This window comes from Vulpes lagopus, chromosome 6 (assembly GCF_018345385.1).
Source record: "Vulpes lagopus strain Blue_001 chromosome 6, ASM1834538v1, whole genome shotgun sequence".
Classification (NCBI taxonomy): Eukaryota; Metazoa; Chordata; class Mammalia; order Carnivora; family Canidae; genus Vulpes; species Vulpes lagopus.
The window spans coordinates 23554188-23568149 of NC_054829.1; the positions used below are offsets into that span (position 1 = coordinate 23554188).

The following is a 13962-nucleotide window of genomic DNA, read 5'->3' on the forward strand; positions in this document are numbered from 1 at the left end:
GCGAATCACGTTGTTCTTGGGCTTTCACGCTCGAGTGGCTCTTGCGTAACCCTGGCCTAAGTTGAGACTTTTTTTTTTTTTTTAAATACCAGAATTAATACTTTAGGAAAAGGCCAATACTTCCGCCACGCAACCCGCCCGGGAGTAAATGTGTAAATTACCGTGCTGACCGGTGCTCCCACCCTCAGAGCCCCCGAGGGCTCCTGGCTCCCCGGGATGGGGGCCCTTGGAGAGGCCGGAGGAGGGCCCAAGCCAGACGTTTGTTTTCTCCGGGTCCTGCTTACCACCCGGCTCAGCGTTACCAAAAAAGGCCTTTCTCCCGCCTGGGTCTGAGCGCTTGGCCCGTGCAGCTTTGCAGCCGGGTGATGCGAGGTTCAGCCGGGGCCTCTTCGAGGCCGAGCCAGTTGGTTGCAGGGATGCCAGGCTGAAGAGTCCCCAGGCCAACCCATCTCTGCCACAAACCGGCTTGGGGACAGAAGGGAGACTGCAGGGAGCTTAGAAGTGCGTGGACACGCTGCGAGCGACCTTCTCACCCCTAAGGTTGGGCTGTGGCCTCTGGAAAGGCCAAGTGGAGAGCTGACCTTTTGCTCCAGCTTTGGTGGGGGATGGGTTCTGAGGCTGCCAGCTCAGAAGGCATGCTGGGGGAGACACAGCCTTAGGAAGGAAATTTAGGGAGGACTGCCTGCCTTTCCCCTAGAGCCTGGTGGAACCTGGCTTTGCCTGATTCCCAGACCCCACTGTCAAGAGTCTCTCCACCTGATGCCTTAGGCTGAGCATTCCAGGCTTCCTTCCTCTCCATATTGTGGAGGCAGTATTGTCACGTGGGATTCGCCTTGAGGGGGAACTCTACCTCCAAAACATTGATGTTCTCGCCTCTCACAATCCCTGACATCCCCAAACATGGCCATCTCAGACAGGCAGGACAAAACGGATCACCCTACTAAATGAGGGTGAATCTTGGACAGGGGGAAGGGTATCAAGAGAGCTACGCTTTTTAAATTAAAGTATTATGAGGCTGTAATGGAAGTTTGTTTAAATGCATGTTTATTTCTAACTGTGTCTGAAGACACCCGGCATGTATGTGTATATATATCTCTCCTTTAGTAACAGTGAAGACAGAGACAGACAGGGAGACGGAGACATATGTGCGCGCATACCAAACATAACACTGTGACATAGTCTCCAACTTGCTTTCTCTAGCAGCCTGGCTAGAGGGTTGGGGCTAGGTTGCTGTTCCTCAGTATTTCTGGTTTAATAAAGGGATGGGCTGAGTAAATATTAATGTAAAGAAATGGGTGAAGCAGCCTAGCCAAAGCTAATGAGCCTGGAGCCATGGGCTGGTGGGGATGTCACTCCATTTCCAAAGCTGTGTTTTGACTCACCCCAGGGTAGCTGTGGTGTGGGGAGGGCTGAAGTTTGGAAGGGTGAGGCAATGCTCTGGAGCAGCTCTTGACAGAGCAATCACTACTGGGAACCAGTGGGCCAGGGGAAGTTTATTTTTGTTGGGGGGTGCACAGTGAGCTCACTTTTTTTTTGGCAATAACAGAAATCTGGCTGCTCTGAGATGAAAGAGGGGCTCCCTAGGGCTCTTCCTTCCCTCTTTCTCCCTATCCTGATAACTCCCCTTCCTCTGCACCTATGACCCCAGAATGAGTGGGAGAACCATGTGCTGAGGAGTGCTAGAGCCCAGAGCAGGCTCTGGAGGTCAAGTGTCAAAATAAAAAGAAGTACTTCTTGTTTCTTCAACTGAACTTTATTACAAGTAAGAGTGAATAGTAGTCATGAGAATAATGATCCTCACCTTTTATGCGATTTACAAAGTACTTTCACATATTCACTAGCAATAGTACCAGCATTAATACCAATACTAATAACAACCAACACTTACGGAAGGCTTCCCATGGGCCTGACACGGTGCTCTACACAGCGCATGCTGTATTTGTTTGAGTCTGCGGCAACGGCAGATCCGAAACTTCTGTACATGTAAAAGAACTCACTGGCACAACCTGTTTGGAGAGGGAAGGATGGAGGTTGGTTCGGAAGGTGTATTTGCATAGCACTTTACATGAGAATGTAATGAAGAATGGGGGGACTGATGGAAATTCGGAGCACTGCAAACCACCTCTGGGAACCTGAGAACCCAAGGTAGCTTGCTTGTCACAGCTACCTCTCTGATTTTACTGGATTCCGATCTCAGCTCCATCTCTAATGGCCATGTGACCCTGGGCAAGTTATTTAACCTCTTTTGTGAGCCTGTAAAACAGAGTTCATGATAGAATCTACCTTGTGGATACTATTGAGAGTTTAATGATGAGGCAAGAAAATCACCTAGCAGTGTCTGGTTCGCAGTAACCTCAGTGAGTTACCTCCTAATTATGACAAGAAGCAAAATGAAATCTCAAACAATTCTAATGAGTTGGGAGCTATGATCCCATATGTACGGGTGGAAAAACGGAGAGAAGGTAAAAGAAAGTAATCAGATCAAGGTCACAGAGCCAGAGAGTGATAGAGAGGAAATTCCAACCTGATCCCGCAAACTCCACAACCTGAAATGCCGGTATATTGCTTCCTCTCTCCAGCCTTGCCCACAACTATTTCAATTTTCAGAGGAGTGGGAGAGGCAGACCCAGTACATAGAAGAAATGGTTGAACTGCCGTGACTACAGCTATGACCAACATGCCTGTTCCCCAATAAGCAGTAATGACGAGCAGCGGTCCCCTAATGGAAAAGAAATCATGGCCTTGCTCAGCCTTCTGGGGCACTGTGGAATGAAATCACAGCACGTGAGAAAGAATTTTGAAAGCTGCCACTGCGCTCCACAAAGAGATGGCAAAATCATTAAACGCTGCCCCACCTTCTTTTATCAAACCCGGAAAAACCACTCACCTGTTTGGCCTCTCCAGCACCTCCCCCCCCCTCCCTGCCCCAACTGCAGCTGTGCGCAGCCAGTAGACTGTTTTCCTTAAAGGCCTCCGGGTGCTCGTAGCTTCTTTCAGCCAAAATTTTTAGAATGCGACTGTGGGGGGGGGGGGGGGGGAGGAGTAGCTCACCCTGAATTCATTTAGCTCTGTCGTTGAAACTCAGGTTCCTAGACCAGAGCACAAGAACACATCGAAAAGGCAGTTTCTGGGTAAATGGAAAACAGCTAATTTTGCAGGTGCTTTGGCATCGGTGGTAGCAAGTGAACGTAACATCCATACGGGGTGGGGCCGGCGGGGGGGGGGGAAGATCTGATTACAGATAAAACGAGAATGAAATTCGCGACGAAAATCCTGAAACTGGACATTTAAATGCACTGCCCGGGGTGGGGTGGGGTGGGGAGCGGGATCGGAAATGACGCTTGTGGTTTTTAAATGCGTTTTTACTTGGGAAAGCCGGGCGGGGAAAGGAAAGGTCATCGTCTGTTTAATTTCCACCCCCAGCCCAGGACGTCCAGCATTAGCTCGCCGGGCCTCAGCTGTTGTACACACACGGGGAGGGGGAGGGGAAGGCGGAGGCGCGGGGGCGGGGCCGCCGGGGAGGAATCTGGGCGCCCTGCCGCGCATGCGCCCTCCCCGAGCAACAAGTGGCTCCACAGACAGAGGAAGTGTAAAGGGGAGGGAGGGGGGAGAAGTGGTGCAGAGCATGGCGGTGACGTCAGCGCTCCGCCCGGGCGGCATCCCGCGCGGCCAAGCCGGGGACAGCGCGAGCCGCAGCGCGAGCGGGAGCGCCGAGACGCGCCTCCGGAACGTAGAGTAACAATCACAACCCCACATTCCGGGCGAGTGCGAGCGGGAAGGGATGCGACCCGGGCCGAGGCGCCGCGCGAGCGCCCTGCAGCCAACGTGAGCGCCGCCAGCCGCGGCGGCCGGGGCGCCGGCCGGGCCTGGGGGCGGCGGGAGCCTGCGTGCGTGCGCTCCTCTCCTCTGCTCTCGTGCGTCCTGGAAGCAGTGGCCGCGGCGGCTCCCTCCGGCCGTGCAAACCCAGCCGCCGCCAGCGGAACGGCCGACGCTGCGGAGGGGAGAAGCTCCTCTCGGCGGCCACCCCCTCCCTCCCCCGGCGACTTCAGCAAGACTGGACCCGGGCACCGGGTGGCACTGAGCCCTCTAGCCTTCGCCCCAGTGAGCCTGGCGGGGAGAGGACGCAGCTCGTAGGGGGCCCCCAGGGAGAGGAAGAGACCACCCCTTTCGAGCTTCCAGGCACCAGCCACTCCGGGGAGGGGGCCCAGAGCCCACGGCGGCCAGCACCCGGCACCCTCGCCCCCTCCCCTCGGGCCCGGGTCCGCGGCACCAGGAAGAAGGCGCCTGAGCTCCCCTCCCGACGACACAGCCGCAGTCGGAGGTGGGGGCGACGAGCGGGCAGCACTCGTCCGCCGCCCCGGCGGTGGAGCCCCCACGGAGAGGCGCTGCGCCGGCGGCGGAGACTCGCGCTCCCTCCAGCCCCTGGGGCAGAACTTTCTCGCCCCCCCTTCCTCCCCCGCAGCCGGACTCCCTCCCCAGCCGGCCAGTCCTCCCGGAGGAGAAGGCGCCGCGGAGACAGCCTGGGCGGGGGCCTACCTTCCCCAGGGCGGGCATCATGTCGGCGGCGCAGGTGTCCTCGTCCCGGAGACAGTCTTGCTACCTGTGCGACCTGCCCCGCATGCCCTGGGCCATGATCTGGGACTTCTCGGAACCCGTATGCCGCGGTTGCGTCAACTACGAGGGCGCCGACCGCATCGAGTTCGTGATCGAGACGGCGCGCCAGCTGAAGCGGGCGCACGGCTGCTTCCAGGACGGCCGCTCCCCCGGGCCGCCGCCGCCCGTCGGGGTCAAGACGGTGGCCCTGTCGGCTAAGGAGGCGGCGGCCGCGGCGGCGGCGGCGGCGGCGGCCGCGCAGCAGCAGCAGCAGCAGCAGCAGCAGCAGCAGCAGCAACAGCAGCAGCAGCAGCAGCTCAACCACGTCGACGGTTCCAGCAAACCTGCGGTGCTGGCGGCCCCGTCCGGCCTGGAGCGCTACGGCCTGAGCGCCGCCGCCGCCGCCGCCGCCGCCGCCGCCGCCGCGGTGGAGCAGCGCAGCCGCTTCGAGTACCCGCCGCCGCCGGTGAGCCTGGGGAGCAGCAGCCACGCCGCGCGGCTGCCCAACGGGCTGGGCGGCCCCAACGGCTTCCCCAAGCCGACACCGGAGGAGGGCCCCCCGGAGCTGAACCGCCAGAGCCCCAACTCCTCCTCTGCCGCCGCGTCGGTGGCGTCTCGGCGCGGGACGCACGGTGGGCTAGTGACGGGGCTGCCCAACCCGGGGGGTGGCGGAGGCCCCCAGCTCGCGGTGCCCCCCAACCTGCTGCCGCAGACGCTACTTAACGGCCCGGCCAGCGCCGCGGTGCTGCCCCCGCCGCCGCCCCACGGCCTCGGCAGCCGTGGGCCCCCGACGCCCGCGCCCCCAGGGGCACCCGGGGGCCCCGCTTGTCTTGGGGGCGCCCCGGGCGTCTCGGCCGCGTCGTCCTCGGCGTCGTCCTCGACCTCGTCGTCCGTGGCGGAGGTGGGGGTGGGTGCTGGCGGCAAAAGGCCCGGCTCGGTGTCGAGCACCGACCAGGAGCGCGAGCTGAAGGAGAAGCAGCGCAACGCCGAGGCCCTGGCCGAGCTGAGCGAGAGCCTGCGCAACCGCGCCGAGGAGTGGGCCAACAAGCCCAAGATGGTCCGCGACACGCTGCTCACGCTGGCTGGCTGCACGCCCTACGAGGTGCGTTTCAAGAAGGACCACTCGCTGCTGGGCCGCGTCTTCGCCTTCGACGCCGTGTCCAAGCCCGGCATGGACTACGAGCTGAAGCTGTTCATCGAGTACCCCACGGGCTCCGGCAACGTGTACTCCAGCGCGTCCGGGGTGGCCAAGCAGATGTACCAGGACTGTATGAAGGACTTCGGCCGGGGTCTCTCCTCCGGCTTCAAGTACCTGGAGTACGAGAAGAAGCACGGCTCCGGGGACTGGCGCCTCCTGGGAGACCTGCTGCCCGAGGCCGTGCGCTTCTTCAAGGAGGGCGTGCCCGGCGCCGACATGCTGCCCCAGCCCTACCTGGACGCCAGCTGCCCCATGCTGCCCACGGCCCTGGTGAGTCTGAGCCGCGCCCCCAGCGCGCCCCCGGGCACCGGGGCCCTGCCGCCCGCCGCGCCTTCGGGCCGGGGCACCGCCGCCAGTCTCCGCAAGAGGAAGGCGTCCCCCGAGCCCCCGGACTCCGCCGAGGGCGCCCTCAAACTGGGCGAGGAGCAGCAGAGGCAGCAGTGGATGGCGAACCAGAGCGAGGCACTGAAGCTCACCATGTCGGCCGGCGGCTTTGCGGCGCCGGGGCACGCGGCCGGGGGCCCGCCCCCGCCGCCCCCGCCCCTGGGACCCCATTCCAACCGGACCACCCCGCCCGAGTCGGCCCCTCAGAACGGCCCGTCCCCCATGGCCGCCCTCATGTCGGTGGCAGACACTCTGGGCACGGCGCACTCGCCCAAGGACGGCAGCTCCGTGCACTCCACCACCGCGTCCGCCAGGCGCAACAGCAGCAGCCCGGTGTCGCCGGCCTCTGTGCCCGGGCAGCGCCGCTTGGCATCACGGAACGGGGACCTGAATTTACAGGTGGCGCCCCCGCCGCCTAGCACCCACCCGGGCATGGACCAAGTGCACCCCCAAAACATTCCGGATTCCCCTATGGCCAACAGCGGGCCCCTCTGCTGTACCATTTGCCACGAACGTTTGGAGGACACGCATTTCGTTCAGTGCCCGTCCGTCCCCAGCCACAAATTCTGCTTCCCTTGCTCTAGAGAGAGTATCAAGGCCCAGGGGGCCACCGGCGAGGTGTACTGCCCCAGCGGAGAGAAATGCCCCCTGGTTGGGTCGAATGTACCTTGGGCCTTCATGCAGGGCGAAATCGCGACGATCTTAGCTGGAGATGTTAAAGTGAAAAAGGAGAGAGACCCTTGAACCACAAGACAGCCACCTCCTCTGCCCCTGACCAGCTCCTCTCCGATCCAGAGAGCCCCTCCCCCACCCACAGCGACCCTCCCTCCCCTTGCCCCTAAGATGTAGAATTGTGAATATAACAAACTGCAAAAAGTTAGTCTTATGTATAGACATTATTTTCGTCGTATGTTTCTATATTTTGAAACAAAAGGTATGTAACTTCTTCATTTGAAGGATAAGCTGGTTTGTGTTAAGCAGTATAATATTGGTTGGGTCATTTGCATCATTTCGTTAGCATTTATTTGGTGGCAGAGTGTTTGCCTAGGTACAGAATTAATAGCCCTTAGCAACGACTGCTGCTGGTGTGTATTTTTGTAAATGTTATGCACTCTCTGAAAGGAAAAAAAAAAAAAACACAAAAGAAAATGACTTTTTTTTTTTTTTGCCAAGGCCAGTGTTGCTGCCTAAAAAAAAAAAAAAAAAAAAAGATGCTATAAAATGGTGAAAGCTTCTTTCTAAACAGCCCCAAGTGTTGAAGTCTTCACTTTATTTTGTTCCATTTTGTTCTGTTCTGTTTTGTTTTTCTGTTTTGTTTGCAAAATGGTAAGGGGGGGTGGTTGTTGGGGGGGGCGGGGTGTTTTTTGTTGCAAGTTTGTGAGGGAAAATGTTTTGGTTTGTTTCTACGGACCTGAATGTGTTGGATCTTCACGTGTTGTTTTGTTTTTGCTTTATTGATGCACGGATGCTTTTGAACAGTAGAGCGAAATGCTAGACATGGGGAATCTGCTCTGTTTGTCCTTTATACATTTCTGTAGTTAACAGAACACTGTAATGTGCCTTGGAGCTTAGTAACTTGTAATAAATTCAATTGATATTAATTCTGCCCCGAGTCAGCAAGTGTGTTTTTCTAGAGCTAAGGCCACGTAGTAGTTCCAACATAGGGGACACCCTCCCTGCCAACGTAGAGCACAAATGCTGGTGTCTTTGCAAAGCCTGGGAGGTGGCATCTGTAGAAGGCCCTGTGCTGGCGGACTGCCCCTCCCCCCCCCACCAGACTATTTACATTCACCTCTTCGGGCAGGACAGTTGCTGACTAAGCAATTTCTGTTTACTCTTCTGCATCTCTATTTTCCCTGAGCGCCCCAGCTGCAAATGGCATTGTCAGAAACTCGCCCTGTGGCCTCCGGTATGTGCTGATCTCCAGTGCAGCTGTGCCTTGTGCAAGTGGGAAGAAAAACAACAACAACAAAAAACACAAGAAACTAGGATGCTTTGCCTCTTAGATGTGGCAGGAATCACACTTACTGCACATTATAAAGCAAAAACGCCACAGAGCTGGGAGCTGTCAGTGGAGGCAGGAGGGGTGTGGGCAACAGGGAAACAGGCATGTAGTGAGCCAGGAGAGTTGCCAGCAGCTTCCAGCTGATGCATTGGAAAAACAGTGCCACCTCATTCATCACTCATTCCCCACCCCCTACCCCCTTTGTGATAAGTATTTCTAAGGGCAGGACACTTAGCTGGTGGGAAGATGATGGCAGGGAATGGGGGAAGAGAGAAAAAAGCCAAACCCCATGTCCAGAGGCAAAGGTCACTTACGACACCAAATTAAGCCTGTTCCCATGGGTGGGGAAATTCAAGGATTGGTCTAATCAACTTTTGGGCAGCATTTGGGCGGCAGAGAGGGGTAGGGGAAAGGACCAGGACTGGAGCTCTGAGCCCCCTTGGCTGATACCAGACCGCAGCTGTCCCAGAGCTAGGGCAAGGCAAACAAACCTGGCTTGGACCTTGGACCTTGGACCTTGTGGGAGGCAAATGGAAGAAGAGTAGAAAATAGGAGGGAGGTAGCAAAACAAAACCTATTGAAATTCATTCCTGGTCACACCTGACTCCCTCCGGGAGAGGGGCATGCTGGGCCAGGACAGTCTCTATCCAGGTGAGGAATAAATGAATAAGGGAAGAGACTTGGTGCCTCCACCCCACTCCTATCAAAGAGGGTGCAGGAGCCAGGAGGCTAGGGAGATGGGTATGGGTGCAGGCATGTTTGGGGAAAACCAAATCACCGGTTAGCCCAGAACACTGGTGTGGAGGTTGGGTTGGTGTTGGGACTCGCTGTTAATAACACCTTTTTAGTTTCTGTTCCTTGCTATCACCATCATTGAAGTAGTGGAGAAACCATGATTCTCTCGCTGCATGTGTGTGTGTGTGTGTGTGTGTGTGTGTGTGTGCATGCGTGTGTTATGGGGGTGTGGATAACTGGCAATTGATGGATCCGCTGCAGCCTCTTAATCCTGGTAGATGGGAGGTGCCTGTCTCACCTCTTTAAGAATCTCCCCACATATAAATAGATATGCGTGTCAGCTTCTTGCAAATGTGTCCGTGCATTTTCATCTGCTGCCAAGTGTTGTATTGGTGTTTATGAGTCATGAAACCTATTTTCATCCTCAGGGGTAATTAACTTGGGGGTGATAATGCATAGCAGACTGTAGGAAGAGTTAATTCTAAAACCCATCCTTGCCTGGCTACCAATCACGCATTTCACTTAAAGGTCTGAGGTTGGCTTTTCTCATAAGCTCATTAATAAAAACCAAGCATGTTTCGCCTGGAAGATCCTCTAAGGTGCTCCCAACCCCCACTCCCCAGCACACATACACTCTTAAAAATGGGTAAAGCTCAGCAGCCGAGAATATAGAGATAGAGTGTCATGGGTGTAATTTAACCACACTTGAATCAAGGAGCCGTGGGTGCCGCCACAGCCCTGAACTGCACATGTGAACTTCGATGTGTGGATCACCTTTCGGGATGCGGACCCTGCAAATCCGGTCCAGTGGCTGGAGCAGGAGCCCGTGGGTGCGGAGATCTGTCTCTGTGTGCACCTCCGCTGCTGGGGGCCTGCCTTTCTGCCCTCATTGCTGCGGTATTATGCGCAGGAACTTTTGGGATTCACAAGACCCTTGCTTTAGTGCACATAGGTAAGAAAGGGGCCCGTCATTAAGAGCTGGGAACCGCAGCGTCGTTGCTTCCCCGTCTTGTTGCTGGGTGCGTTATTAGCAGGAGAGGCAGTGGCTGTAATAATGAGGCATCCAGCAAAGGCGGCCAGTTTGGTTTCACTAAAGGAAGGCTGCCTTGATGAGGCCTGGGGGAGAGGAGGGAGGAAGTGGGAGGGAGAGCCAGAGTTGGGTGGAACTCGGGCTGGAAGTGAATTATAATGGCACAGTTAATTAAAGTTTACCATAGCCAGGGGCCATTTGTTAAATGGCGGCTCTCCCTTCTCCTTTTTGGAACCATGTGACCTTTCTCTTTGCTCTGACCCGTTCAGCCGCTAGCTAGTCTGGTTGTTCTTCACCAGTCTTGCTTTGATTCCCCAGCTAGATTCCCCCTTCCCCGAAGCTTTCCACATTGCACACCGAGAAGGCATTTTCTTCTCCTGCATGTGAAGATTCTCATGGATTCAGATGGAGATCTCTGGATGGGCCTAGGCTCTTCATTGCCCCTGGATGGAGCTTCTCATCTCCTCCACTTCCCCTCCATCCCAGTCCCTTCCCCCTCAGAGCCAAGGTGGCCAACATGTAATAATCCATGTTGTATTTACTTAAATGCATTATTTGTACAGCTAATCCAAACTGAATGTTTCTTTCAGTGGGCACGGGGGTCAGGCAAGGAAGGTTTTGAGACAATGGGCTGACGGGGGTCATTGCTGGACCTTGATCTCTGAAGACTGCGCCGTAGGAGAGCGCCACTGTGTCCTGCATTGGCATATGAACCTGCTCGGCTCCTGCGGGTATGCATGCCAGCGTTATCAAATGTAAGATTCATGGGTGCATCTTCACATGCATCCAGCCCGGGCTGGTAGTGTAATGACTACAGAAATTCACTTTTGTTTTCTCTCACACTTTATCAAATCAAGGAAATGAGAACTGGGAATGACCTTATGGTCATCTAGTAAAATGCTTTCTAAATCTTCCTGAGGTCAGAGACACCGTAGAAAAATCTGATAGAGGGGATCCCTGGGTGGCGCAGTGGTTTAGCACCTGCCTTTGGTCCAGGGCGCGATCCTGGAGACCCGGGATTGAATCCCACGTCGGGCTCCCGGTGCATGGAGCCTGCTTCTCCCTCTGCCTATGTCTCTGCCTCTCTCTCTCACTGTGTGACTATCATTAAAAAAAAAAAAAATCTGATAGAAATTATGGATCCTTCCCAGAAAGTACAGGTGCCCTCACACACGTGGATTTGCATACCTTTTCTTTCCTTTTTTAATTATAAATTTTATGTATTCTTAAATAGATAAAACATTTCTTTGCCTCGAAATTCAAAAGGTGCAAAGGTGAATACAGCACAACCGTAAGGACTGCTTTATGCAATTGGCCCCTCTGCCACACAGTTCCCTTCTGGGATGCTACCAGTGTTACTTGATTTTTTAAAGGGGTCTCTGCACATCTAAAGCCCAGGCACAGAACCTGAGTTTGGGACTTCGGTCTAGTCCGTCCACCTCATAAAGATGAGGCTGCCAAGGCACGGAGAGGAAAAGTAAATTGCGTAGGGTCATACACTGGCAGAACCTGGACTAGGTTCCTGTAAGGAACAGCTCTAATGGACATTTTCTTTTTTAAAAAAAAATTTTTTTTAAGGACGTGGCTTACCCTAGAGCAGTATATGAGAAAAGGTGATGATGAGGTGGGCAAAGGAGTGTGAGTGGCAGGCAGGGGAGGGCTCAGGGTTTTCACTGACTCTTGGGAGACTAGGAACAAGCATTTGCCCCTTGGTTTCTTGTAGCCATTCCACTTGGGGACGGGGATGTTCAGAGAAGTTTCTAGGTCTCTGGCTGCAAATATGAGGGGGAATCTGAACTAGTAGAGTCTTAACCTTTAAGCTGTGGATCTTCGTGCCACCTCCCTCTTTACGGATCAGAAACTTCTGATGATTTAGACAGGTAAGCGACCGTCTGGGCATAGAAGTAAGTAGGGAGGGATCCCTGGGTGGCGCAGCGGTTTGGTGCCTGCCTTTGGCCCAGGGCGCGATCCTGGAGAACCGGGATCGAATCCCACATTGGGCTCCCGGTGCATGGAGCCTGCTTCTCCCTCTGCCTATGTCTCTGCCTCTCTCTCTCTCTCTCTCTGACTATCATAAATAAATAAAAATTAAAAAAAAAAAAAAAGAAGTAAGTAGGGAGAGGGGCTCCTGGGTAGCTCAGTTGGTTAAGCATCTGCCTTGTGCTCCATCATGATCCCGGGGTCCTGGGATGGAGCCCCACATCTGTAGGTCCCTCTCTGTGTTCGGCAGGGAGTCTGCTTCTCCTCCCCTCATCCTCTGCCTGCTGCTCCCCCTGTTTGCCAGAGCTCTCTTTCTCTCTCTCTCTGTCAAATAAATTAATAAAATATTAAAAAAAAAAAAAAAAAGTAGGGAGAGAGAAAGATCAACCAGGACTCCTCCTGCCTTACCTTGAGCTAGTTTGGGGCTTCTCTCCTCTCTCCCTGTCACCATCCTCTGCCTGGCCCTCTCTACCCGGCTGACAAAGAGGGAACCGAAGGAGAAAAGTGGCACCCCACGTGTTGTGGGATGTGCTGAGTAGATGCACACTAGCCCATCCAAGCTTTAGGCCAGCCTAGGAGGAGGGTGTGATGACTCCCATTTTACAGATGCACCAACTGAGCCCAGAGAGGTTCAATACATAAGGCCATCCCTGTTATGTAATTCAAGTCCAGGGCAGTCTGGAGCCTGGACTCTTCCCAGGACTCCTAGCCTGTTCCCGGCAAAAAGCATCTGACTTCTGACCCTGAGGACCCAGGGAATCCAGGCTGAGAGCTTAAGTCTTGAACCCTCAGTCCTCTTTCATCTTCCAGCACCTCAGTGTGAGCCTGGACAGTTCCAGAGAGCATGGCTGTCCACAGGACGGGCTGTCAGGAAACCCCTAAGAGTGGACATTTCCTAGGCTCAGTGTTTTGGGGACACACAGTGGTGCTGTCCAGTCAGTATGTCCAGTCAGAGTAAGACTGTTGTGAAGCCTCCCTCAGCTGTCTGCTACCCCCAGACTTAATTCAAGAATGAGCCCCAGGCACCTGGTGGCTCAGTAGTTGAGCATCTGACTCTTCATTTCAGCTCAGGTCATGACATGGGGCTCTGTGCTGAGCTTGGAGTGTCTCTCCCTCTCCCCCTCCCACTGCTCGCATTCTCTCTAAATAAATAAATAAAATCTTAAACAACAACAACAAAAAGAATGAGCCCACCTCGGTCTCAGCTTTGACTGAACAGAGAGGTGGGCAGGAAGCAAATGGGGGTTCTAATTTCTAAGGCACATTGCTTCTCTGGGGACCATATGCCTCAGGAGCTTCCATCTTCTCTGGCACTCTTGCTTGTTTGAGGGGAAAAGAAGTGGCAATGAACTCTTGAGCCTGGCCTGGTTGTCCTGTCTCTTTGGAGTCACAGATATGCATCTACCCATGTAAGAGATTGTGTGCAGTCTGTATGCAGTCTGTGTTTTTTAGTCTTGGGATTTGACCAGGAAAACTTACCTCTCTGTGAGTGCCATAATGTGGGACCCCAGTCCAGGCTAGACTGAAGAGAAGTGTCCCAGCCTCCCAGCTGGTCTTGGGTGGGCTGCAGTTCCTGCTCATTTCAGACCATGGCTCTGTAGCACACCTGAGCACGTCACATCCTTGCTTAGAAATCTCCTTTGAGGCAGCCCGGTGGCTCAATGGTCAAGTGCCACCTTCGGCCCAGGGCCTGTTCCTGGAGACCCGGGATCGAGTCCCATGTCAGGCTCCCTGTATGGAGCCTCTTCTCCCTCTGTCTCTCTCTCTCTCTATCTGTGTGTGTGTCTCATGAACAAATAAATCTTTTTAAAAAAAGAAGAAATCTCCCTTGGTTCCTGTTGCCCTTCAGCATAAAGTTCAAATCCTTGGCTTCACTGTTTTCCTCTGCCAGAAGTAGGATATTTGACTTTTTAAAAAGACATTACATATACATGGAGAGAGAGAGAGAGAGAGAGAGAGAGAGAGAACATCATACAGCATGAAAATATATTCAAGAAAAGTTGGTCAGTCTCCTTCCAGTCCAGGTCTTTAGTCTTC

The 13962-nt window shown here is 54.6% G+C and overlaps 1 protein-coding gene across 1 annotated transcript; it reads left to right on the forward strand.

The window, feature by feature from the left end:
- Window positions 1-4539: 4539 nt before the first annotated feature.
- Window positions 4540-7776, forward strand: IRF2BPL (interferon regulatory factor 2 binding protein like). The gene has a single exon (XM_041759068.1). The coding sequence runs from the start codon at window positions 4556-4558 to the stop codon at window positions 6917-6919; it is 2364 nt and encodes a 787-aa protein (XP_041615002.1). The 5' UTR covers window positions 4540-4555; the 3' UTR covers window positions 6920-7776.
- The last annotated feature ends 6186 nt before the right edge of the window (window positions 7777-13962 follow it).

Bases quoted from the DNA above. Each gene is read 5' to 3' on its own strand.
- IRF2BPL (XM_041759068.1), top strand. From the start codon at position 4,556: ATGTCGGCGGCGCAGGTGTCCTCGTCCCGGAGACAGTCTTGCTACCTG.